This window comes from Stomoxys calcitrans, chromosome 5 (genome assembly GCF_963082655.1).
Source record: "Stomoxys calcitrans chromosome 5, idStoCalc2.1, whole genome shotgun sequence".
In the NCBI taxonomy this organism is placed as follows: Eukaryota; Metazoa; Arthropoda; class Insecta; order Diptera; family Muscidae; genus Stomoxys; species Stomoxys calcitrans.
This window is the reverse complement of record NC_081556.1, coordinates 135095942-135122590: the sequence shown is the minus strand read 5'-3', so window position 1 is coordinate 135122590 and position 26649 is coordinate 135095942. Positions and strand designations below refer to the sequence as shown.

General features: G+C 40.7%; 3 protein-coding genes across 3 annotated transcripts in view; 1 reads left to right on the top strand and 2 right to left on the bottom strand.

The window, feature by feature from the left end:
• Positions 1 to 26649, top strand: part of LOC106091921 (protein Wnt-5) — a 515558-nt gene that overhangs the window by 130226 nt on the left and 358683 nt on the right. The gene's annotated exons all lie outside the window — the stretch shown is intronic.
• On the bottom strand, positions 12084 to 17067 carry LOC106089098 (uncharacterized). Its single transcript, XM_013254863.2, has 2 exons — positions 16763 to 17067; positions 12084 to 12326 (listed from the first exon to the last, which is right to left on the bottom strand). Exons 1-2 carry the CDS (start codon positions 16934 to 16936, stop codon positions 12150 to 12152), a joined length of 351 nt encoding a protein of 116 aa, XP_013110317.1. The 5' UTR covers positions 16937 to 17067; the 3' UTR covers positions 12084 to 12149.
• LOC106089090 (uncharacterized) lies at positions 23789 to 24457 on the bottom strand. Its single transcript, XM_013254854.2, has 2 exons — positions 24184 to 24457; positions 23789 to 24130 (listed from the first exon to the last, which is right to left on the bottom strand). Exons 1-2 carry the CDS (start codon positions 24361 to 24363, stop codon positions 23861 to 23863), a joined length of 450 nt encoding a protein of 149 aa, XP_013110308.2. The 5' UTR covers positions 24364 to 24457; the 3' UTR covers positions 23789 to 23860.

The window sequence follows — 26649 nt, the reverse complement described above, 5'->3', positions numbered from 1 at the left end:
TGAAATAATCAAATTGCTGGAAATAGAACGCCTTTGTAGCCGAGTTGATAACGTGCTAGAATTTCCAATAAGAATGCCAACAAAGACTTTGGTTTGTCGTGACAATGATAAATCGGCCTTCCAAATTTAGCAGAAACACACTTCCCACATCTTTTTTCTTTTGGTTCCAATCAAAAAACTGCGAAATATGGCGATTGGTTAACGATAATCCGTTATTAAAAAAAAAAAAGGTTTATAATAACGGAATTTATGGTGAAGGAATCCTTGAGGAGCTTCAAACCATTTAAGTCATCCGGACCTGAAGGAATATTTGCGGCGTTACTGCAGAAAGAGGCAGACTAACTGGCGCCTCGTCTGGCCAAAATTGTCACAGCGTGTCTAGGACTGTCATATACACCGAAAGCCTGGCAGGAGGCTGGTGGGTAGTGTTTATACCCAAGCCCGCAAGTTGGGTATAAACAAGCAAGGCAAGTTATGCGACACCAAAGGCCTACAGACCCATACGCCTTACGTCCTTTCTACTCAAAATCATGGAACGTATTGTGGACACCATGATAAAGACATCCAGCGAACTGCTCAACTACAAACAGCATGCCTATGTCAAGGGAATGTCGTTGGAGACGGCCCTGCACGAGGTTGTGCATAAAATTGGAGAATCCTTCGATGCCAAAACGTACACCCTAGCGGTATGCATTGACATCGAGGGGGCTTTTAGCAATGTGCGGACCGACACACTGATCCAATCCTTAGACCAGTACCGGATGGACCCGGTCCTTAGAGACTGGATAAACCATATGCTAAGGAACAGGTGGATAAATTGTGTTTCCCATGGCATAAATATAAGGGAGAAAGTGGCACAGGGCACGCCACAGGGGTGCATTATATCGCCACTCCTATGGGTGACCTATTACGAATGCTGACTGAGGAAGGATTTGAACCCGTCTGCTATGCAGACGATGATTTAATACTTCTAAGGGGTAAGGATCCAAATGAGCTATGCAGAATGGCCGAAAGGGTCTTGTATATGGCATATGACTGGGCTAGACTCAGAGGTCTTAGTGTTAACCCAGAGAAGACTGAAATATGCCTGTTCACGAGGAAGACGAAGGTGGGCGAATTTAACGCACCACGTTGCCTCAATAAGACGATTTCGATATCAGACAAGGTCAAATACTTAGGTGTGATCTTGGACAGGAAACTGGATTGGAAGTGTCACATTCAGGAGCGTACTGAGAAAGCTCATAGATGTTGGGCACTATGTAGACGGACCGAAGGCTCGAAATGGGGCCTGAATTCTAGGATAGTCCACTGGCTATACAGGAGCGTGATTACATGTTGTGCCCACTAGGTCACAGGAGACTATTCTAGATATCCGACCCATTGACATACAAATTAAGTGTGAAGCAGCCACTACGGCTATGAGACTTAAGGTGATGGTAGAATGGATTGGATTGGATGGGAGCAACTCATACCATCGCGGTATAATCGAGGCGACGATAGGAAAACTGAAAGGATGGGAAGAGGTTTCCCATCGGATACCGGCGATGATCCTTGAAGTCGAGTGCAAGACACTGCTGCCATCGGCACAGTCTTGGATTGACGGAACCCTAGTAATGCCATCTGGAAGCTCATGTTACACGGATGGATCAAAGCTAGAGGACAGAGTGGGCCTGAGGGTTTACATTGAGAACCCAGGAACTGAGATCTGTTTTAGACTGCCTGACCATAATACGGTTCTGCAGGCGAAGATCCGGGCGATCACGGAATGCGTGAAGTGGTGTGGTGCTAACGCGAGGACGTCTAGTGTGAACATCTTTAAGGACAGTGGAATTGCCATAAGGCTAATAACAACCAGGACGGTAAGGTGACGAACAGTTTCGCAGTGTAAGAGGATGCGAAAATCCGCATCGTTTGGGTGCCGGGCCATTACGGAGTAAGGGGAAATGAAAGGGCAGACTATTCAAATTTAAGCTCAATAATAAGGTGACCTTCTGTGTTATGCCGAGTCCAAACGACATGTCACCGATAAGTGACACCTTTTTATTGAGAAGTTGTTCATGGCTGAAATACTCACATATGTTGCCAGCATTTGGTGAGGGGATAACCACAGTTGAAGAATATTTTAAGGTGTACTCGCTGGCAGGATTTAAAACCTGGCGCTTTGTTCACACTTGGTGGGTATGCTAGCCTATGCACCACGGTGGCTCCCTTTCTTGTAATTCCCATATGATGCCGATTGAAAAAGCGTTCAAATGAAGGGTATTTAGACTGGTAGTCAACACACAAAAAAACTTTCATTTGATACCCATTTTGTGACGTTGGACATTCATGCCCGTTTTGGAGGTTTTTAAGGTTGGGGGAGGCCCCATAGATATTTTGAACCGAATTCTTATAACAGATGTGTACTCACATTCTAAATACCATTATTTGATACCCATATTGTCCCAATCGCTAAATATGTCATGTTGTGGGGTTTTGGGGGGTTTGGGGAGGCGCCTAGGAATAAATTTTTTGTATCAGATTCTTACTCAACTTTAAAATGCATTTTATTTGACGGGGGTTCAGGAGGGTGGGGAGGCCCCTCAGACACCAAGGAATACATTTTTATGCCAGATTTGTAATCCACTCTTAAATACCTTTCAATTGATATCCATATTGTCCCAATCAGTAAACATGGCCGCTCGTGGGGGTTTCAGGATGAGGCGTCCCCTAGGTTAACTGACCCTAGAATTTTATACGAATTGAAAATTGGGTTAAGGGGGAGTGTCCAATAAATGCGCTTTTTATAGCACCAAGATTTTAAATTGAGATATCGTTCTACATGGCACCTATAGCCAAATCTGGACCGATCTGGACCAAATTTAACAAGGATATAATAATCATCCTATTTTATTCTATTCCACTACTATATCCGTAGTTATGTCTTAATAGGGGCTGGTCTCGATCATATTTTATTCAGGTCCCGAGAACCGATACAGAAGTAACATTTTCAGACAATAAATCAGCTTTATATGGGATATAGACCCTAAATTGGAAAATCGGTCTATATGGTAGCTATATTTAAATAAAGTTCGATCTAATACATATTTGGAGCGGATGTCGGGAGGCTTAAATAATGCACTGTTTCAGATTTCAGCAAAATCGGCTAAAAAAATATAGTTTTTATGGGCTTCAGACCTTTTATCGGCAAATCGGTCCATATCGCAGCTATATCTAAATATGGTCCGATCTGAGCTATATACAGATCGGATGACGGGAAGCTTAAGACATTTCACTGTTTCAAATTTCAGCGAATTGGGTTTTTTAATCGCTTCAGACCATTTATTTTTTTCTTTCTGTCAGCCAACACGCAGGGGATGTCCCCTATGAATGCGTTGGCGAGAGGAAATTATTGTAGGAATTGGAGGGAGGGAATAGGATGTAGTGCTTATTGACATTTGTCTTAAATCTTTGGATGTCAAAGTAGGTGGGAAAAACATTAGCCGGAAGTCGATTCCACATACGAACGTTTCGGGCGAAATAAGAAGTCTCTCTCTTACAATCAATTACAAACGGGTGTGAGTTCCTGGAATGTCTAGAATCCCTGACATACATCCTTACATCAGGAATAAGAAGACGAATATCAGACGAACAAACACCATGAAAGTACCGATAGAACAGCGCCAAACAACCCACATTGCGACGATGATGAAGGGAGGCAATAGAGTTGGATACCCCACTGTCCCCAATCAATGCCATCGCTCTCCTCTGTACACGATCCAGTAGCTCCATGCTCCAGCCCATTCATGTGAGTTGTACTCCATCTTCGGCCTTATGAGAGTGGTATGGATTTTAAGAAGATCAGACGGAGTGATGTTATTCTTACACCGTTTAAGGAAGCCTAAACACTTGAATGCTTCTTTCGACACTTCAAATACATGTTTAGCCCAACGGACATCACTTTGTATTTTCGTGCCCAGAGTATCAAGAGACATCTACACCGTTGACAGACAAAGATGATCGTAATGGATCAGCGAATCATTTGTGTGACACCAGGCAGCACTGAGTCTTCCGTACATTGAAATCTACTCGATTCGTTCGACCCCACTCAGAAATGGCCAGCAAATCCTGGCAGAGTGTATCGTCCATTACCCGCCTCTTGTCCTCCATCTCTCGAAGACTTGGCCTATGGTCGAATGAGTACGAATGACAGAGATTACTGTCATCCGCAAATGAGAAGATCGGATTCGTTGTCTGACCCAACAGATCGTTGATGAAAATTAGAAAAAGAGAAGGAGAAAGAACAAAGCCCTGGGGTACACCTGCCTTCAATTTGTGCTCATTGGATGAGAACCCATCTATAACGACTCGAATAGTGCGATCTCTGAGAAAGCTCGAAATAAATCGAACGAAGCCATTACCGACACCAAATGCGACAAGCTTTGATAGTAGTGCACCGTGCCAGACCCTATCAAATTCCTTGGAGATATCCAGAGCCACAACCTTACTCTCACCAAACTGGTGGATTGAGCAACTCCAACGTTCCGACAGAAGTGCCATGAGATCACCCGTAGATCGTTTTCTGCGGAGCCCATACTGTTGGTCGCCAAGAAGGCCATTAGACTCTAAATACCTCACAAGATGGTGATTAGCCATGTTCTCCATGACCTTGAAGAGAGAGCGGAGCATATCGCAATTGGCCGATAATTCGCAGGGTTATTTGCCTCACCCTTCTGGGGGTATTGGCGGAACGTTCGCAACCTTCCAACGCAACGTGAAGATTCCCGCACGGTAGGCAAGGTTGAAAAGATTGCGTAATGAACGAGCGAGCGTCGAAGAACACTTGCGTAAGACAAGTTTTGAAAAAATGTCTGGAGCTTGACGCCAGATACATTCTTCTTGCGTATGACAAGTGTTGATATGCCATCAGGGGCCCGAGGATTTATTTACGTCTAGATTTTCAAGAACCCCTTTAACTCCACGAGTTCTAAAAAAATATTTGGGGCATGATGACGGATACATTTTCTATTGAGGGCATTGGCGATTGCTGTCCGGCAGGGAAGAGTTCCCTGCAAATATATCAGTCAACAGGTTAGCCTTATCAACCGGATCAGTGAACGTTTGATCGTCCTAAACAAGAGTTGGAATAGATGAAGAACTACCCTTTACTCTTTTCACGAACGACCAAAAGCTTTTACTACCTCGTGCAAAAGCAAGAACCTTAGTACGCAGACGCTGTTCGTAAAGAAATTTTTCACGCCTAAGCACATTGGCACACGAAGATCTAGCCCCTTTGCGCAGCAGTTCAGTATTGGCATTTTTATTCAAGCGCCAGTTCCTGAATGCAACCTCTTTCGATCTGAAAGCATCTCTGCATGTCTGGTTAAACCAACTTTTGTCGTCTGATTGCAACAAAACACAAGACACACAGGAGACATAAAAGCCCTTTGTGTGGTGATTTCATTCGGTCTATATGGCAGCTTTATCTAAATATGAACCGATCTAATCCATATTTAGATCAGATGTCGGGAGGCTTTAAATTACTCACGGTTTGAAATTTCAGCGATATCGAATAAAAAATAAAGCATTTATGGGCAGATCGGTCTATATGGCAACTATATCCAAATATGTTTCGATTTGGCCCATTCAAGAACCTCACCAGCGTGCCTCAAAAAGACGTAGCGGTGCCAAATTTCAGCTCAATATCTCATTTTTTGAAGGCTGTAGAGTGATTACAACAGACGGACGGACAGACACACGGACATTGTTAAATCGTCTTAGAATTTTACAACGATCCGAAATATATATACCTTATGGGGTCAGAAATTGATATTTCGATGTGGTGCAAACGAAATGAATCAATGAATATACCCCCTATCCTATGGTGGTGGGTTAAAAAAAAAAAAAAAAAACATGTAAGAGCGTGCTAAGTTCGGCTGGGCCGAATCTTATATACCCTCCACCATGGATCGCATCTGTCCAGTTCTTTCCGCTGTATTCCTTTTTAGGCAAACAAAGAATAATGAATAAGGATGGAGGACAAGGCGCTATATCAAGTTATAATCCGATTCGGGGCAAAAAAAAAGCAAAATCGGGAGATCGGTTTATATGGGAGCTGAATCAAGCTATAGATCGATTCAGACCATATTACACACGTATGTTGAAGGCCATGGGAGAAGCCGTTGTACAACGAAATTTGTGCCAAATCGGATGAGAATTGCGCTCTCTAGAGGCTCAAGAAGACACGCTCCCAGATCAGTTTATAGGGCAGCCATAGCAGATTATGTACCTATTTGCGCCATTCTCATCACAGTTTTTGGAAGTCATATGAAAACACTACGTGCAATCAATTTCAATCAAATCGGACGAGAATTGCACCCTCTAGAGGCTCAAGAAGTCAAGACCCAAGATCGGTTCATATGGCAGTTATATGAATACATGGGCCGATTTGGCCCATTAACAATCCCAACCGACCAACCACTAATAAGAAGTATTTGAGCAAAATTTCAAGCGGCTAGCTTTGCTTTGGACAGACACACGCATGGATGGACAGACGGACGGACATGGCTAGATCGACTTAAAATGACATGACGATCAAGAATATATATACTTAATGGGTTATCAGACGCATATTTCGATGTGTTGCCAACGAAATGACCCAACCCCCTATCCTATGGTGGTGGGTTAAAAAAACACAACAAATAAATCGCAATAATTTCTTATCAATATAATTGATTTATTTATTTGTTGACGAGATTCTAATAAAAAAAAAGAAAGAAAGAAGAAGAACGAAAGCTTAAGCTAAATCTTTAATTTCAGATATTGGATTGAATTTTATTTTTCCATAGAGATATTCCTGTTCTTTCGAGTTAATAATTTTGTATACGAACAAAAGACATTTGTACTTCAATAGGTTTTCGAAACTCATGTTATGGAGCTTGGATTAGTCTGAGATTGTTATATTCCTCACATTTTCATTATAAACGTAATCGGCGATTTAATTGAATGCAACTGCTAGCTCCGCAAAATCAGTGTTATCACAATAGTAGAATATTTCACATCCATCCATCCAAAAGGCATCAAATATTTTTTTAACTATTTTTTAGCTTCTTTCACCACCCATAGGTTTCTCAGCATTACCTCTATTTTAGCTAGTGTTGATTGCATATGCTTTGTCCAGCATAGATCTTCATTGAATATTATACCAATATTGGAGCATGACTTGGCAACGTCAATCTTAGTAGAATCATCATCAGCATCTTGGTGGCATTTCTTTTCTTGATGTTTAGGAATTCCAATTTTGTTTATCGTCCTCCACGTTGCCTCATTGTCAATGGCATTTTGAAACTTTAATTTATAGTATTTTGTTTTGGCCTTTCTAATACCCGTGACAACATTACATCTGTAGTCTTGATATGTTTTAAAATTTGTCAATGTTGTTGTAGATTCTTCATTTCCATTGGAATTGGAAATAGATTCTTCCCATTTTTGGTATGCTTCATCTCTAAGTGTTATCAGTTCATTGATTTCCATATTAAACCATAGTTTCTGCTTGCGAATTCTGCTAACTAGAGGCACTTTTTGCTCCTGAGGGAATTTAACTTGATCATCAATAGACTCATATTGATATATGGCATCCCAATTATTATATGGCATCCCAATCTGGAATGCCTGTAGCTAAGAATCTCATCTCTCTCAGATGTTAAGCTGTCATAAGTTAGAAATAACATGTCATGCTTGGAAAACATACAGGCCGACGCTTGATCGTATTGTAAAACATTTCTGATATTACGGACGAAGAATACATCCAATAAAGTTTTGATGTAATGAGTAGGGATTTCTGTATTGATCGGTTGAAGGCCAATTTCTTGCATTGATTCCTTCAAATCATTCCTCTTATCGGTCAATAGATCATTATTAAAATCTCCAGGAATTATTACATCTTTGTATTTAGTCGATTAATTTTCAATTTTTTCCACTTGTTTGCAAAAGTTTGAACACTTGATTGTTCCACTCGGTTTGTAGACGCAACCAACGAGGATATTATTGTTAATTTCAATGAATAACTATTAAATTTCGCTGTCCGCATTGGAACAACACATAGTTTAGAATTTTAGACCATTTGCTATGTTTGAGATTATATCCATCAAGCTGGTATATTGAATCGAAGACACTTGGGTGAAACCAGTTTTCAGAGATGCAGATTATGTCAATGCCAGAAGATATAAATATATTTCTACATTCGTCCATTTTGTAGGTCAAACTTTGAGCATTGAAGTGAACGATTTTGAGACCGGATTTATTTTTCATTTCATGGTCATAGATACCATGTTGTAAGTGTTGTTTTTCGAACTATTACTATTGTCGCCGGTCATGCTTGTCATATCAGGATATCGGTCCATATGGCAGCTATATCAGGTTCTTGACCGATTTAGACCTTGTTTGGCGCAGTTGTTGGAAATCATAACAGAACACTATGTGCAAACTTTCGGACAAATCGGACAAACATTGTGGCTTTCATGGGCTCAAGAAGTCAAACCGGGAGATCGGTTCATATGGGAGCTATATCGAAGTCTGACCCGATATGACCCATTTGCAATCCCCAAAGACCTATATCAATATAAAGTATCTATGCTGATCTCTGATGATTTCCAATCACATTATATATTGGGTTGCCCAAAAAGTAATTGCGGATTTTTCATATAGTCGGCGTTGACAAATTTTTTCACCGCTTGTGACTCTGTAATTGCATTCTTTCTTCTGTCAGTTATCAGCTGTTACTTTTAGCTTGCTTTAGAAAAAAAGTGTAAAAAAAGTATATTTGCTTAAAGTTCATTCTAAGTTTTATTAAAAATGCATTTACTTTCTTTTAAAAAATCCACAATTACTTTTTGGGCAACCCATTACATAAAATTATTATACCAACTACCATGGGATGAGGGTATACTAATCTAGTCATTTCGTTTGTAACACCCACCTCGAAATAATGATCTAGGAACCCAAAAAGTAATTCGAAAATTCTGAGTCGAACTAGCCATGTCCGTCCGTCCGTCCGTCTGTTGAAATCACGATAGCGGTCGAACGCGTAAAGCTAGCCGCTTGAAATTTTACACAGATACTAACTATAGATGTAGGTCATTGATTGGGGATATCAAAAAGGCCATATCGGTTCAGATTAAGATATAGCTCCCATATATACCGATCTCCCGATTTGACTTCGTGAGTCCCTAGAAGCCGCAATTTTTATCCGATTTGGCTGAAATTTTGCATGCGGTGTTTCGTTAAGACTTATATCAATTCTGTCAAGTACGGTCCAAATCGGTCTATAATCTGATATAGCTCCCATATAAACCGATCTCCCGATTAGACTACTGGAGCTCCTGGAATCCGTTATTTTTGTCCAATTTGGCAGAAATTTTGTATGCGGTGTTCTGTTACGACTTCTAAAAACTGTGCTAAGTAGGGTTAAAATTGGTGTTTAACCTGATATAGCTCCCATTTAACTTCTCCCTATTTAACTTCTTGAGCCTTTACAAGCCCAATTTTTGTCCGATTTGGCAGAAATTTTGTATGCGGTATTCTGTTACGACTTCCAACAACTGTGCTGAGTAGGGTTAAAATCGGTCTATAACCTGATATAGCTCCCATATAAACCAATCTCCCGATTTGACTTCTGAGCCCCTGGAAGCCGCAATTGTGGTCCGATTTGTCAGAATTTTGTATGCGGTGGTTTGTTACGACTTCCAACAGCTGTGCTTAGTACGGTCCAAGTCGGTATTTAACCTGATATAGCTCCCATATAAAACGATCATCGGAAGTAACTTCTTGATCCTCAACAAGACGCAATTTTTGTCCGATTTGGCTGAAATTTTGTATGCTGTCTTCTGTTGTGACTTCCAACAACTGTGCTCTGTAGGGTGCAAATCGGTATTTAACCTGGTATAGCTCCCATGTAAACCGATCTCCCGATTTGACTTCTTGAGCCCCTGGAAGCTTAAATTTTCATCCAATTTGGCTGAAATTGGTCATGTAACTCCCATATAAACTGATCTCCCAATTTCACTTCTTGAGCCCTTGCCAGCCGCAATTGTTGTCGCATTTAGCTGAAATCTCGCATGTGGTCATGTTCTGTTATGACTTCCAACATCTGTGCCAAGTACGGTCTAAATTAGTCTATAGCGTAATATAGCTGCCATATAAACCGGTCTCTCGATTATCCCTGTTCGGTTCGTAGAAGCTTTAATTTTTGATGATCTGGTAGAAGGTTGGTTATGTAGAATAAATTTATGCTTTTCAACTAAATTTATTTTGTATAAATTCTTAGCAGCGCCCATGGTGGTGGGATCCCAAGATTCGTCCCGGCCGAACTTTTTATACCCTACACCACCACTGTGGTCAGGGTATTATAAATTTGTGCATTTGTTTGCAACGCTAAGAAGGAGAAGAGCTAGAGCCATTGATAAGTATACCGATCGACACAGAATCACTTTCTGATTCGATTTAGCCATGTCCGTTTGTCCGGCCGTCCGTCTGTGAGTCCATGTATTCTTGTAATCAAAGTGCAGGTCGTATTTGTCGTTCAATCATTACGAAATTTTGCTCATATCTCTTTTTTGGCCCAAGGATGAACGCTATTGAGTTTGGTAAAAATCGGTTCAGATTTAGATATAGCTCCCATGTTTATATATTTGCCGATTTGCACTTAAATGCCCATAGCAGCTGCAATTTTCAACCGATCTGCACAAAAGATGGCACGGATTGTTTTGTTGCTGGTCTTAGCATATTTGCAAGTTTTCATATAAATCGGTTCAGATTTTGATATAGCTCCCATATATATGTATCGCCCGATTTGCACTTAAATGGCCATAGCAGCTGCAATTTTCAATCGATCTGCACAAAAGATGGCACGGATTGTTTTGTTACTGATCTTAACATATCTGCAAAATTTTATCAAAATCGGTTTAGATATAGATATAGCTCCCATATATATGTATCGCCCGATTTGCTCTTAAATGGCCGTAGTAACTACAATTTTCAACCGATCTGCACAAAAGATGGCACGGATTGTTTTGTTACTGATCTTAACATATCTGCAAGTTTTCATCAAAATCGGTTCAGATTTGGATATAGCTCCCATATATATGTATCGCCCGATTTGCACTTAAATGGCCATAGCAGCTACAATTTTCAACCGATCTGCACAAAATTTGCCACAGATTGTTTTGTTACTGATCTTAAAATATCTGCAAAATTTTATCAAAATCGGTTCAGATTTAAATATAGCTCCCATATATATGTATCGCCCGATTTGCACTTAAATGGCCATAGCAGCTGCAATTTTCAATCGATCTGCACAAAATTTGGCACGGATTGTTTTGTTGCGGATCATAACATATCTGCAAAATTTTATCAAAATCGGTTTAGATTTAGATATAGCTCCCATGTATATATATCGGCCGATTTGCACTTAAATGGCCATAGCAGTTACAAATTTCAACCGATCTGCACAAAATTTGACACGGATTGTTTTGTTGCTGGTCTTAACATATCTGCAAAATTTTATCAAAATCGATTCAGATTTAGACATAGCTCCCATGTATATGTATATATGAATTTGAAACAGCGAGTTATTTTAAGCCTCTCGATATCTTACCTAAACATAGTTTAGATGGGACTATATTTGGATATTGCTGCGATATAGACCGATCTCCCGATAAGGGGTCTGAAAAAAATAAAAGCTTTATTTTTTATCCGAATTTGCTGACATGTGAAACAGTGAGTAGTTTTGGTCCTCTCAACATTCGACCTAAATATAATTCAGATCGGACTATATTTAGATTTAGCTGTCATATATACCGATCTCCAGATAAAGGGTCTGAAGGCCATAAAAGCTTTATTTATTACCCGATTTCGCTGAAATTTAAAACAGTTGGTTATTTTAAGCCTCCCGATATCTGACGTAAATACGATTCAAATCGGACTATATATAGATATAGCAGTCATACAGACCGATCTCCCGATAAAGGGAGATCGGTCTGTATGATTACGATTTCGCTGACATTTGAGACTGTGAGTAGTTTTACGCCTCCCAACATAGGGCCAGATTACATTGCCGCTTTTTATTTTACTTTCTTTTTTTTTTCAATATTTTGTATATTGGTCTCTTATTTTTATTTTACATAAATTTCCACAGTTGAATTGATGCCTCGAGAAGTTTGACTCCTCAAATTGACGTTGGCAAAAGTCAAGTTAGGTCCACCAGACCAAAGAGATGGCATGGCTCCGGATGTGTTGGTGAAGCGATCATAAACAAAAATGGCTGTTATAGTCCTTCGGTTAATTTGGCCCTGTAAATGTATTAAAAAAAAAACAAATCTTTGGATTATATAAAGAAAAGAATTAGAAAATTAATTTCGAAACAGCAAAAACATGCTTGGTGTTAAGCAGATTTTTTGTTTTTTTGGAAATAGGGAAACGCATATCGTTCAAATTTTCCTAATGATCCAAATTAGCAAAATACGAAATATGGCGAACAATTAGTGTCTGTAGAAAACTGTGGTGGCAGCTCTATTCAAGTTTCAAGCTCGTTGGAAAATTTCCATTCGCCAAGCATTAGCATGAAATTCGAAGACTGCATAGGACAACAAATGCGTTGCATGTCTTCGACGCACACTTTTTCCGTAGCTTTAATCAGCGCAGATCATGTGATTGGACGGTCCTCGTGGCACTAGACCCATCGAAGGCATTCGACAGGGTCAATCATGCCAAACTATTTGAGAACATCACCAATACGTCCATCCAGCCAGGCCTAAAACGCAGTCATGCCAAACTTTTTGAGGACATTGCCAATACGCCCATTTAGCCAGGCCTAAAACGCTGGTTTGCGAGTTATCTGGGCCGCCGCCTTCCATTGCACCTGAACAAATTGACCGCCTCCTATTGCACCTGATGAAATTGACCTTCCCCGGCAAACCAAACGGGCCTCGAGGCACTAGACCTTTCGAAGGCATTCGACACGGTCAGTCATGCCAAACTATTTGAGAACATCGCCAATACGTCCATCCAGCCAGGCCTAAAAAACTGGGTTACGAGTTATCTGGTGCGGCTGACCGGCTATAACAAGGGCTGCGGCCTCCGCCACTGTCTGGTAGGATGATATGACCCTTAGATCCGCCGTCCTTAGTGGCGAGAGCAGGGATTTCGCTCGGCATGTTGTCTGCAGTGTATGGTCCCATATTTCATTCCCATAGAGGAGGATGCTATTGCATGTCTCCATTGAGAGTCTGCGCCTGCTCGGAAGAGACAATCGGCTGAGTTGCGCCGATATACTCGAGGCCTTAGTTATCGCATGCAGGATTTGCTCCGCATAGATCAGATTTGTATCTAGTCGTATCCCTAGATATTTTACCGATCTCTTGGTCTTCACCAGTATGTCGTCTATGCGCATATCCACTTCCACTGGGATATTTTTTCTCGTTAGGAGTAGCAACTCTGTCTTCTGCATGGTAAGTTGCAAGTCGTGGGAGTCCAGCCAGTCTTTTGCCCTTAGCATCTCCAGTCGTAGTTTGCGCTTTGCACCTTCTATGTCTCTTGCCATGATGAGTGCAACGATGTCGTCAGCATATCTTACTCGAAAGGTTTCGTCTGGCATTTCTGTTCGAAGCATTCCATCATAACTGGCATTCTAAAGATCGGGTCCAAGTATGGATCCTTGCGCCGCTCCTCGTTCCATCCTGAGAGGTATAGATAAGTACCCAGCCAACAAAGCGCAGAGGTTAGCACCTTCGCCTTTGACGCTGAACGCCAGGGTTCGAATCCTGGTGAGACCATCAAGAAAAGTTTTCATATGAAAACTTCTCTCCAAAGAGGTGTAGCACTGCGGCACGCCGTACGTGCTACTTACAAAATCATGTCTGGTCCAGATGGCAATACTAGGGTTTCATCAATCGCACTCGACCTCAAGTGTCGTCTCAGATATCCGATCGGAAACCTCTTCCATTCCTTCCAGGTTTCCTATTGTCGCCTCGATTATACCGATTATTCTCATCAGATACGTCGGGATATTAAACTCCTCTCTGAGCGCTTGGAGGACTGCAGAGCATTTGAGGCTGTTGAATGTGTTCTTCACATACTGTGTGGCCAAAATTATAATCGGCCTGGAGTAGTGGTTCATTTGTCTAGTCGCCTCTACTGTTACCAGCACGTCCTGAGAGCTCCGATCCGGGACATTCCCGCCCGGAAGCCGTGTTGTCTCATTAAGAGTCCATCTCCCTCAATAATGGCGTCCTGGAGCCGTGGCTTTACAAGTCGCTCCTATAGCTTGCCGGCCAAATCCAGCATACATAGTGGTCTGTCTGAGGATGAGGATGTTGGATCGCTTTTGCCCTTGCTTATGAGCGGCAGCTTTGGTCTCTTCCATATCTCCGGGAAAACACATTCCAATAGACACCGGTTAAACATTTTCGGAAGAAATTCCGGTCTGTTTTCAGCCTTATGACCTCGGCCGGTATTTCGTCAGCACCAGGCTGCGGGCTGCATTCCTTAGCTCCTCTATCGTAAACGTGTTTTTATGTTGTCAGTGGGCTCCTCATAAACATCATTTCCTACGATCTTGACGGGGAAAGGGTGCGTGGACTATATTTTCCCATTGTTCTTCCGTCCATCAGAGCTGTTGGGCTCCGTGTGCCGAGTTTTTCCATCACTAGTTCGGTTTATATGGATCGAAATGGATGGTTTCCACTCCCAAAAAGCCTTGTACAACCGAGCAGATAAAGAATATGGAGAAAATTGGGAACCACAACTCTGAGATAGTCAGTAACTTTATCTACCTCGGCACCGAGTTGGTCGTTGGTGTGCCCCATTCTACCGCTCGAGATTTGAAATCGCCAGCTACTATGTGATGCCCGTTTAATCTTCCCATTGTGTCTTCGATCACATCGAGTTTTGCCTCGAAGGCGTCGATGCTGTCACCAGCGGTGGGACAAGCAGCTGAACAGCGTGAAGTGATCTATTGGGTTGCCCAAAAAGTAATTGCGGATTTTTCATATAGTCGGCGTTGACAAATTTTTTCACAGTTTGTGACTCTGTAATTGCATTCTTTCTTCTGTTTGTTATCAGCTGTTATTTTTAACTTGCTTTAGAAAAAAAGTGTAAAAAGAGTATATTTGATTAAAGTTCATTCTAAGTTTTATTAAAAATGCATTTACTTTCTTTAAAAAAATCCGCAATTACCTTTTGGGCAACTAGCACCCAGGTGTATCCGTTATTAATTCCGCTGTTTATTGGTGAGATGCCATTGCGCTATGGTAGATGCCATTTGTTTTGGGGGATCGGCAGGTCGTTCAGTGAACTGGCCCTGAAAATGTATATCAGATTCGTGTTCTACTCTAAAATACCTCTTCTTAGAGTCCCATATTGGAATGGTCAGCAAATACGCCATTTTTGTGTGGTGTTATGGCGGTGGGGTGGAGCCATAGACACTTTTCCCGAATATTGATATCAGACTCGTGCTTAACTGCCAAAGACCTTTCATTTGATCCCCTATTGCTATGGTCGTAAATTTGTCCTCTTTGGGGGGTATTTTTGGAGACGGGCGGCCCCCCGTAACACTTGGTCCCACATTTGGATATCGCATTCGAATTATACACATAAATCCTGTTTGGGGGGTGTTTTGCGGAAGGGTTGGACCCCAGAAACTTGGCCCCACATTTGGATGTCAAATTCGTATTGTACTCGCAAATGCCTTTCATTTGAGTCCCATATTGCCATGGTCGCTAAATATTGGATTGCCCAAAAAGTAATTGCGGATTTTTCATATAGTCGACGTTGACAATTTTTTTACAGCTTGTGACTCTGTAATTGCATTCTTTCTTCTGTCAGTTATCAGCTGTTACTTTTAGCTTGCTTTAGAAAAAAAGAGTAAAAAAGTATATTTGATTAAAGTTCATTCTAAGTTTTATTAAAAATGCATTTACTTTTTTTTAAAAAATCCGCAATTACTTTTTGGGCAATCCAATATGTCCGATGTTTTGAGGTTGGGGTGGATGTTTTGAGGTTGGGGTGGTCCCCCAATTACTTGTCCGACAATTGGATATCAGATACGTTTTCTAATCGTAAATACCTTTCATTTGAGTCCCATATTGTTGTGATTGGTCTATATATACATATTTTGTAGGTTTTGGGGTGGGGCCTTCCCCCTAGGTACCCCATCTGGAATTTGAATACGAAATTTTTGTTTTTAGGTTACTATAAGAGAGCACATAAAATTTCGCTTAAATCACACTACCCATCTCCGAGAACTGTCGTTTCTGAAAATTAGGATAAAGGGGAGGGTCCGCTCCCCCTTCAGAAAAAGGTAGTGCACTATTTTCATCATTATGCACCATCAGTGAAAATTTCAAGAAAATCGTTGCAGCCCTTTCTGAGTCTATAAGGAACACACACACACACAAACAAACACATTGATTTTTATACATAAGTTAATGCTGAGAAACAAAGGAAAATTTTCGCACATTTGTTGTGTTTTCCTTGCTATTGTCATCATCATTCTTTTCCAGTTTCTGTTAGAACAAAAATTCCAAGATTTGTTTTCCCTTCAAATTCCATTCTCATTGAATGAGGATATCGATAAATTGTTATTGGATTTATGACATCATTTGCCAACTTCATTTATATCGGTCTTCACAATTTCTTAGAATTTGGCACTAATTAATTTGATACAAGTTTTTGCTGTCACTTTAACGAAAATCAACTTTTCACCCACTCCTAACTTTGTTCAACTTACCGGTTTCGGAAAATCCACATTTACACTCCAATTGCGATTCCTAATTGGTGTGCGTACAACATTTTCACGCAGCATCAAATAGTCGGAGGAATTTCTGCGTCCCCAGGATGCACTGGCCGCCCAACCCAATGTAGCCAATGAGACAATTAAACAAAAACTTGTAAGAAATTTCATGATTTCCTTTTCCTTATTCTCGTTCTTCCTCTTCTTTGGGTTTCCTTTTACTTCCCAATGAACCTTATTTGTGTGGTATGCGCCCAGCACGCTTGTTGCCCATATATTGGCAAAACTTTGCGAGAAACTGTTGCGTAGGAGGAAAGTTTTACATGATTAAATATGAAAGAGAAATGGTCTGTGGATACATTTAACGTAATATATGTGTAGCTAGGTATGTAGTCATATGAATATGTCTAGGTAAGCCAATTGGTATCTTGTATACAATCTTAATTAAATTGTGTTATTATCTATTGAATTACATTTTTTTTTTTTTTGGATTTTTTTCTCAGCCATGGACCGACATTGTGAATGGGTAGGTTCACGATGAACAATGTTATAGAAAAAATGTTTAAAAATTTACAAAATTTATTCTTCTCTATGACACACACACGATTAGATAGAGATTCTAAAGGCGTATCTCGCAATCTACTGCATATTTTATCAAGACAAAGTGATGGTTTGAAGATATGAAGATTTAGTTGTAGGGCATAATTTTATTCAACATACAAAACTTCGGTCAAACCAGCAAAATTAAAGCTTCTAGGAGCCGAACCAGGGAAATCGAGAGACCGGTTCATATGGGAGCTAAAGGGTGATTTTTTTGAGGTTAGGATTTTCATGCATTAGTATTTGACAGATCACGTGGAATTTCAGACATGGTGTCAAAGAGAAAGATGCTCAGTATGCTTTGACAATTCATCATGAATAGACTTACTAACGAGCAACGCTTGCAAATCATTGAATTTTATTACCAAAATCAGTGTTCGGTTCGAAATGTGTTCATTCACCGTAACGTTGCGTCCAACGGCATCTTTGAAAAAATACGGTCCAATGATTCCACCAGCGTACAAACCACACCAAACAGTGCATTTTTCGGGATGCATGGGCAGTTCTTGAACGGCTTCTGGTTGCTCTTCACTCCAAATGCGGCAATTTTGATTATTTACGTAGCCATTCAACCAGAAATGAGCCTCATCGCTGAACGGTGAATGAACACATTTCGAACCGAACACTGATTTTGGTAATAAAATTCAATGATTTGCAAGCGTTGCTCGTTAGTAAGTCTATTCATGATGAAATGTCAAAGCATACTGAGCATCTTTCTCTTTGACACCATGTCTGAAATCCCACATGATCTGTCAAATACTAATGCATGAAAATCCTAACCTCAAAAAAATCACCCTTTATATCAGGTTACTGACCGATTTCGACCGTACTTAACAGAGTTGTTGAAAGTTATAAGAATAACGTATGCAAAATTTCAGCCAAATCGGACGAAAATTGTGGCTTCCAGTGGCTCAAGAAGTCATATCGGGAGATCGGTTTATATGGGAGCTATATCAGGTTATAGATCAGGGTATACAAACAGGGGTGGGGTATACTAATTTTATCATTCTGTTTGTAACTCCTCGGAATATACGTCTAAGAGCCCATAAAGTGTATATATTCTTGATCGTCATGATATTTTAAGTCGATCTAGACATGTCCGTTCGTCCTTCCGTACGTCTGTTGAAAGCACTCTAACTTTCGAAGGAGTAAAGCTAGCCGCTTGAAATTTTGCACAAGTACTTCTTATTAGTGTAGGTCGGTTTTGGATTTTAAATGGGCCATATTGATTAATGTCTTAATATAGCTGCCATGAAAAACCGATCTTGGATCTTGACATCTTGAGCCAATAGAGTGCGCAATTCTTATGCGATTTGGCTGAAATTTCGCATGACCTGTTTTTTTTTTTGTTATGATTTCTAACAACTTTGCCAATTAGGGATAAAATCTCTTTATAACCGTATATAGCTGTCATATAAACCGATCCTATCCGATTTGCCCGAAAATTTTGCACGACGTGTTTCTCTATGACTTTCAACAACTGTGCTAAGTATGGTTCAAATTGGTTTATAACCTGATTTAGCTGTAAAAACTGATGAACAAATATTCACTACCACCCTAGTGATGGTTGCAAAGTTACGTATCATCTATGAGCGAAATCACCTATTATTATTTATATTTTCTACAAATTGTTATGACGACAATTAGCTTCTTGAATACAAACTGCCAACAAATGTAGCATCAAATATTTACATAATTGTAGATATCTTTATTTACTTTTTACTTTGAAATGAATGAGTATCTTCACAAGAGATAATTTGCTATTGAAATGTAACTTTCATTAAAACTGTTACAGATAGTTGATTGCAAGTTTGAATTTCATTTAAAAAAATTCTGCGAAATTAGATTTTCATTGGAAATGTCGGTCTAGTACACTCTTGGAAATGAACAATATACATATATACCGAAATTTTGAGACACATGGAATGGAATGAGGAAGTAAGTAAGCTCCCCACCCCCCATTCCTAGGTTATGGTCCGATTCGGACCATAAATGAATGCTGAACATTGTAGAAGTCATTGTGTAATATTTCAGTTCATTCGTAGGGGCTCAAGTAGCAAAATCAGGAGATAGGTTTATATGGCAGCTGTATCAAGCTATTGATCGATTCAGACCATATTAGACACGTATGTTATGGGTCATGAGAAAAGCCGTTGTACAAAATTTCTGCCAAATCGGATGAGAATTGCGCCCCCTAGAGGTTCAAGAAGTCAAGACCCAAGATCGGTTTATATGGCAGCTATATCAGGTTATTGACCTATTCGAACCTAATTTAACACAGTTGTTGGAAGTTATAGCAAAACATGTCGTGTAAAATTTCATTCCAATTGGTTAAGAATTGCGCCCTCTAGGGGCTTAAGAAGTCAAGACCCAAGAACGGTTTATATGGCAGCTATAACAGATTATAAACCGATTTGAATCATAGTAACCACAGTTGCTGGAAGTTATAGCAAAACATGTCGTCTAAAATTTCATTCCAATCGGATTAGAATTGCGCCCTCTAGGGGCTCAAGAAGTCAAGACCCAAGATCGGTTTATATGGCAGCTATATCAGGTTATTGACCTATTGGAACCTAATTTAACACAGTTGTTGGAAGTTATAGCAAACCATGTCGTGTAAAATTTCATTCCAATCGGATACGAATTGCGCCCTCTAGAGGCTCAAGAAGTCAAGACCCAAGATCGGTTTATATGGCAGTTATATCAGGTTATAGACCGATTTAAACCATACTTGGCGTAGTTTTTGGAAGTGCTACCAAAACCATACGTGCAAAATTTCAATAAAATTGGATAAGAATTGCGCCCTCTAGAGCCTCACAAAGTCAGGACCCAAGATCGGTTTATTTGGCAGCTATATCAGGTTATTGACCTATTTGAACCTAATTTAACACAGCTGGTGGAAGTTATAGCAAAACATGTCGTGTAAAATTTCATTCCAATCGGATAAGAATTGCGCCCTCTAGAAGCTCAAGAAGTCAAGACCCAAGATCGGTTTATTTGGCAGCTATATCAGGTTATTGACCTATTTGAACCAAATTTAACACAGTTGTTGGAAGTTATAGCAAATCATGTCGTGTAAAATTTTATTGCAATCGGATAAGAATTGCGCCCTCTAGAGGCTCAAGAAGTCAAGACCCAAGATCGGTTTATATGGCTGCTATATCAGGTTATAGACCTATTTAAACCATACTTGGCGCAGTTGTTGGAAGTGCTACCAACACACTACGTGCAAAATTTCAGCCAAATCGGATAAGAATTGCGCCCTCTAGTGGCTCAAGAAGTCAAGACCCATGATCGGTTTATTAGGCAGCTATATCAGGTTATTGACCTATTTGAACCATATTTAAAACAGTTGTTGGAAATTATAGCAAAACATGTCGTGCAAAATTGCATTCCAATCGGATAAGAATTGCGCCCTCTAGAGGCTCAAGAAGTCAGGACCCAACATCGGTTTATATGGCATCTATATCAAGACATGGACCGATATGCCCCATTTACAATACCAACCGACCTACACTAATAAAAAATATTTGTACAAAATTTCAAGCGGCTAGCTTTACTGCTTCGAAAGTTAGCGTGCTTTCGACAGAAAGACGAACGGACGGACATGGCTAGATCGACTTAAAATGACATACGAGCAAGAATATATATACTTTATGGGGTCTTAGACGCATATATCGAGGTGTTACAAAGAGAATGACGAAATTAGAAAACCCCCATCCTATGGGGGAGGGTCGTATAATAATGGTTGTAAATATTAAATTTTCACCATATTTTTTGTATACTAAGCATAAACCTACCATCATAAAAAATTGTTGCATACATTTAGGCTGAACATTGCCGTTACATAGCTGATGTGTTTGCATAAAACAATCAACATTCTGTTAGATAATGTTAAACAATAAAACCGATAAAAATGAACAGAATGTTCCTCATCGCAATGTTAAAGATGTAAGGGTCTGTTTCACTGAGCTAAGTGCTAAGCTATGAGAAAGAATGGTAGTCACTCACACTCCGAGTGAGTATGGGTATCACTTACCAGTGAACCAATCGTTCAGAATTCCATCAGAAGTTTTTACGAAAATCTGAAATCTTTCCGAATTCGGATCCAAAGTCTGTCCGAATTCTTAACGAAAAATATATGGAGTGGTTGACAGGATGTCGAAGTGAATTGTCGAAGGCTTGGGTTCGATTGAAAAGGGGGTGCAGATATTAATCCGCCCCATGCCACTATGGACATACACCTAAGCCAGTAATCGGCTTGTTGTGCGCTCCAAAAACTATAGAGTAAACTCTAAAAAGAAAATTTTAAGTTAGGAATTCCGTGCTACTTGCAAATTTTTGCAAATTTTGACCATGAACATTCCACTAAGGAACAAGGGCCAACTTCTCACATATCAATGAGTGCAGTCCGATTCAAGTTTAAGCTCAATGATAAGTGACCTCCTTTTTATAGCCGAGTCCGAATGTAGTGCCACAGTGCGACACCTCTTTGGAGAGAAGTTTTACATGGCATAGTAGCTCACAAATGTTGCCAGCATTAGGAGGGGAAAAGCACCGTTGAAAATTTTTTTCTGATGTTCTCGCCAGGATTCGAACCCAGGCGTTCAGCGTCATAGGCGGACATACTAACCTCTGCGCTATGGTAGCCTCCATTTTTCGTGCTACTTACAAATTCCTTAATTGTTTTCAATACCACTCCCCTAAGTTGGTTCATGTCTGGTATTGTGTCTCCACTTAGGTTCCGGGTATCTGTTAGACGCGAAAGCCGGGCAATGACATAGGAAATGCTCCAACGTCTCATCATCTTCCCCGCATGCCCTACACATGCTATCAATTGCCGCACCGATTTTACATAAGTGAGCTTGTCCTATGTGTCCCGTTATGATACCAATAGCTATACTGACCTCCTTCTTGCTTCCTAGTCTAGTCTTCTCGTCTAGTCTTCTCACGATCTGGATCCCCCCATAGGATTTTCGCCGTCTTACCAACAGTTTCGCTGTTCCACAATGTTGCATGCGCATATGTCGCCCACTTCCTTAAATCGGACTGCTTCGACCCGAAAGGCTTCGGGTTAACCAAGTTTATTGTCGGCAGTCCTCTGGCCTTCACCGCCAAATCGTCTGCCCTTTCATTTCCCCTTACTCCGGTATGGCCCGTCATCCAAACGATGCGGATTTTCCCATTCTCGGAGAAGGCGTTAATCTCCTGTTCTTGACCTTACCGTCCTGGTTGTTATTGCCCTTATGACAATTTTACTGTCGGAAAAGATGTTCACACTCGACATCCTCGCGTTGGCACCACACCACTTCATGCATTCCATGATCGCCCGGATCTCCGCCTGCAGGATCGTATTATGGTTAGGCAGTCTAAAACAGATCTCAGTCCCAGGGTTCTCAATGTAAACCCCCAGAACCACTCTGTCCTCTAGCTTTGATCCATCTGTGTAACATGATCTTCCAGATGGCAATACTAGGATTCCGTCAAACCAAGACTGTGCCGATGGCAGCAGTGTCTCGCGCTCGACGTCAAGGTTCATCTCAGGTAACCGATCGGAAACCTCTTCGCTTCCTTCCAGGTTTTATATCGTCGCCTCGATTATACCGCGATGGTGTGAGATGCTCCCATCGCATTAAGTCTCATAGCCGCAGTGGCTGCCCCACACTTAATCTGTATGTCAATGGGTCGGATATCTAGAATAGTCTCCAGTGCCCTTGTGGGTGTGTCGCTCCGCCTATGCCAAGACAACATATTCTCTGAACCTGTTGTATGGTCCTTATGATGCACTTTTTCTCCCAAGCAGTCCACCAAACTACTGAGGCGTAAGTAAGTATTGGTCTAATCACGCTCCTTTAGAGTCAGTGGACTATCCTCGGATTCAGGCCCCATTTCGAGCCTACGGCCCGTCTACATAGTGCCCAACATCTGTGAGCCTTCTCAGTACGCTCCTGAATGGGACACTTCCAATTCAGTTTCATGTCCAGTATTTGACCTTGTCAGATATCGAAATCGTCTTATTGAGGCAACGTGGTGCGTAAGGCATATTTCAGTCTTCTCTGGGTTAACATTGAGACCTCTGGGCTAGACCCAGAAGTCTCATAATATTATAACCAACAATGCCTCAGCTGAATCTCTCACTGACGGATAGTCTTCATATTTGCCTTTTTGGGACCCTATATACTACCATACTCAACAGATTAAAAAATTATTAGGTTGCCCAAAAAGTAACTGCGGATTTTTTAAAAGAAAGAAAATGCATTTTTAATAAAACTTAGAATGAACTTTAATCAAATATTCTTTTTTACACCTTTTTCTAAAGCAAGCTAAAAGTAACAGCTGATAACTGAGAGAAGAAAGAATGCAAATACAGAGTCACAAGCTGTGAAAAAATTTGTCAACGCCGACTATATGAAAAATCCGCAATTACTTTTTGGGCAATTCATTTCAATTTATTTTATGACTATAAAAAACATTTGCTTTTATTTTTATTTATTTCTAATATTTTTTAATCTTATCCAGGACTTTGGAGTTCTCCAGTTTCTTTTGTAGGGTTTTGATATTTTTGGTGGTTCCCTCAGAGTATTTGCCAAAGACTTTAACCAAAACACGCATGCCTTTACCTTCTTGGGACTTGACCTTCAGCTTAATGGATTTCTCGCCAATGCCACCCTTGACGATTTCGAGAGTGGGCTCCTCATTAAGGGTTTTATCTTTGCGTCTGTTTTCGGCCACAACACCAGAGATGACAGGCTTAGCAAACCAAGGCTTAAAAAGGACGAGAAATAGAGGAATGTGTCTAAATTGCTAGATTTACTTACATTGTAGTTGACTAGCGCCTCTTGCACCCTGCCAGGAATTTTCCGCATGGTTATGTTCTGACTATAGACAACCATGTCTTCGGGATCGATAGTACCCAATACCACATCTGCGGCAGCTATCATAGTGCCAAGATTGGCACATATCGCCAAAACTAAGAAATTTCTCATTATTGGTGACATTTTTAGTGCAGATATCTGCCTGATACGTTTCCTATAGCAGATGTGCTGCGTTGTGAAATGGCACAACGATTTTAGTTGAAAACCTAAGCAGTTATCTGAGTTTTATAGAAGTAAACAAAGAATCGGAATGGTATAATTATAAGGGCCAATGTGGCTTTGAGGTTTTTGAGATGACTAATTAGACAGAATTAAACTTAAAAAAAAACACTTGAAATATCTATGCTTGTAGATCAAGTTCAAAGTTTGCTATTGACTCTGTTTCCAATTATAAAATATTTTAGTACAGGGTAGCTGACAGAAAGTGCCGTCAGGTTTACACTGCTATCCAACTTTTTAAGGAAACACTTCCTTTGCTGAACAATATTTTCTCCATGTTAATTTTTTACCATTTAAATGGTAGGCTGGTATATCCAAAGTAAAAATAGCTGTGAAAGTTGGGAAATTAACCTTGGGGAAAGGCAACAGCAAACACTTACAAATGGTAGCGTCTTCAAATATTTAATTTTTATACCCTCCACCGCAGGACGGGGATATAATAATTTAGTCATTCTGTTTGTAACTACTCGAAATATTCGTCTGAGACCCCATAAAGTATATATATTCTTGATCGTTGTGACATTTTATGTCGATCTAGCCATGTCCGTCCGTCTGTCCGTCCGCCTGTCCCGTCTGTCCGTCCGTCCTTCTGTCTGTCCGTCCGGCCGCCCTTCCTGTCTGTCTGTCGAAAGCACGCTAACTTTTGAAGGAGCAAAGCTAGCTGCTTGAAATTTTGCACAAATACTTATTATTAGCGCAGGTCGGTTGGGATTGTAAATGGGTCATATCGGTCCATGTTTTGATATAGCTGCCATATAAACCGATCTTGGGTCTTGACTTCTTGAGCCTCTAGAGGGCGCAATTTTTATCCGATTTGAATGAAATTTTGCGCGACGTGTTTTGTTATGATATTCAACAATTGTGCCAAGTATGGCTCCAATCGGTCCATAACCTAATATAGCTGTCATATAAACCGATCTTGGGTCTTGACTTCTTCAGCCTCTAGAGGGCGCAATTCTTATCCGATTTGACTGAAATTTGGCACGTGGTGTTTTGCTATCACTTCCAACTACTGCGCTAAGTACGGCGCAAATCGGTTCATAACCTGATATAGCTGCCATATAAACCGATCTAGGATCTTGACTTGTTAAGCCTCTAGAGAGCCCGATTCCCATCCGCTTTGACTGAAATTTTGCGCGTAGTGTTTCGGTGTCACTTCCAATGACTGTGCTGAGAATGATTCAAATCTGTTCATAATCTGGTATAGGTGTCATATAAACCGATCTTGGGTCTTGACATCTTGAGCCTCTAGGTGGCGCAATTCTGGTCCGATTGGACTGAAATTTCGCACGTGGTATTTTGGTATCACTTCCAACAACTGCGCTAAGTATGGTTTAAATCAGTCCATGTTTCGATATAGCTGTCATATAAACCGATCTTGGGTCTTGACTTCTTGAGCCTCTAGAGGGCGCAAGTCTTAACCGAAGCATTTTGTTATGATATCCAACAACTGTGGCAAGTATGGTTCAAATCGGTTCATAACATGATATAGCTGTCATGGAAACATATCTGGGGACTTGACTTCTTGAGCTTCTAGAGGGCGTAATTCCTATCCGATTTGGCTGAAATTTTGCATGATGTATTTTATTCCTACTTTCGACAACTGTGTAAAATAAGGTTCAAATCGGTTCATAACCTGATATAGATGCCATATAAACCGATCTGGGATCTTGACTTCTAGAGTCTCTAGTGGTCGCAATTATTATCCGATTTGCCTGAAATTTTGTATGACAGATCCTCTCATGACCTGACGCTGAACGGTGGTGGATCGATCTATAGCCCGATACAGCTCCCATATAAATCGATCTCTCTATTTTACTTCTTGAACCCCCAAAGGGCGCAATTCTTATTCGAATTGGCTGACATTTTACTCAGGTCTCCAACATATAATTTAATTGTGGTCCGAACCGGACCATATCTTGATATCGCTCTAATACCGGAGCAAATCTTTTCTTATATCCTGTTTTGCCTAAGAAGAAATGCCGGGAAAAGAACCCTACAAATGCGATCCATGGTGGAGGGTGTATAAGATTCGGCCCGGCCGAACTTAGCATGTCCGCCTAGGACCCTGAACGCCTGTGTTGGAATCCTGGCGAGACCCTCAGCATTCCCCTCCTAATGCTTGCAACATTTTTGAGGTACTATGTCATGTAAAACTTCTCCCCAAAGAGTTGTCGCACTGCGGCACGC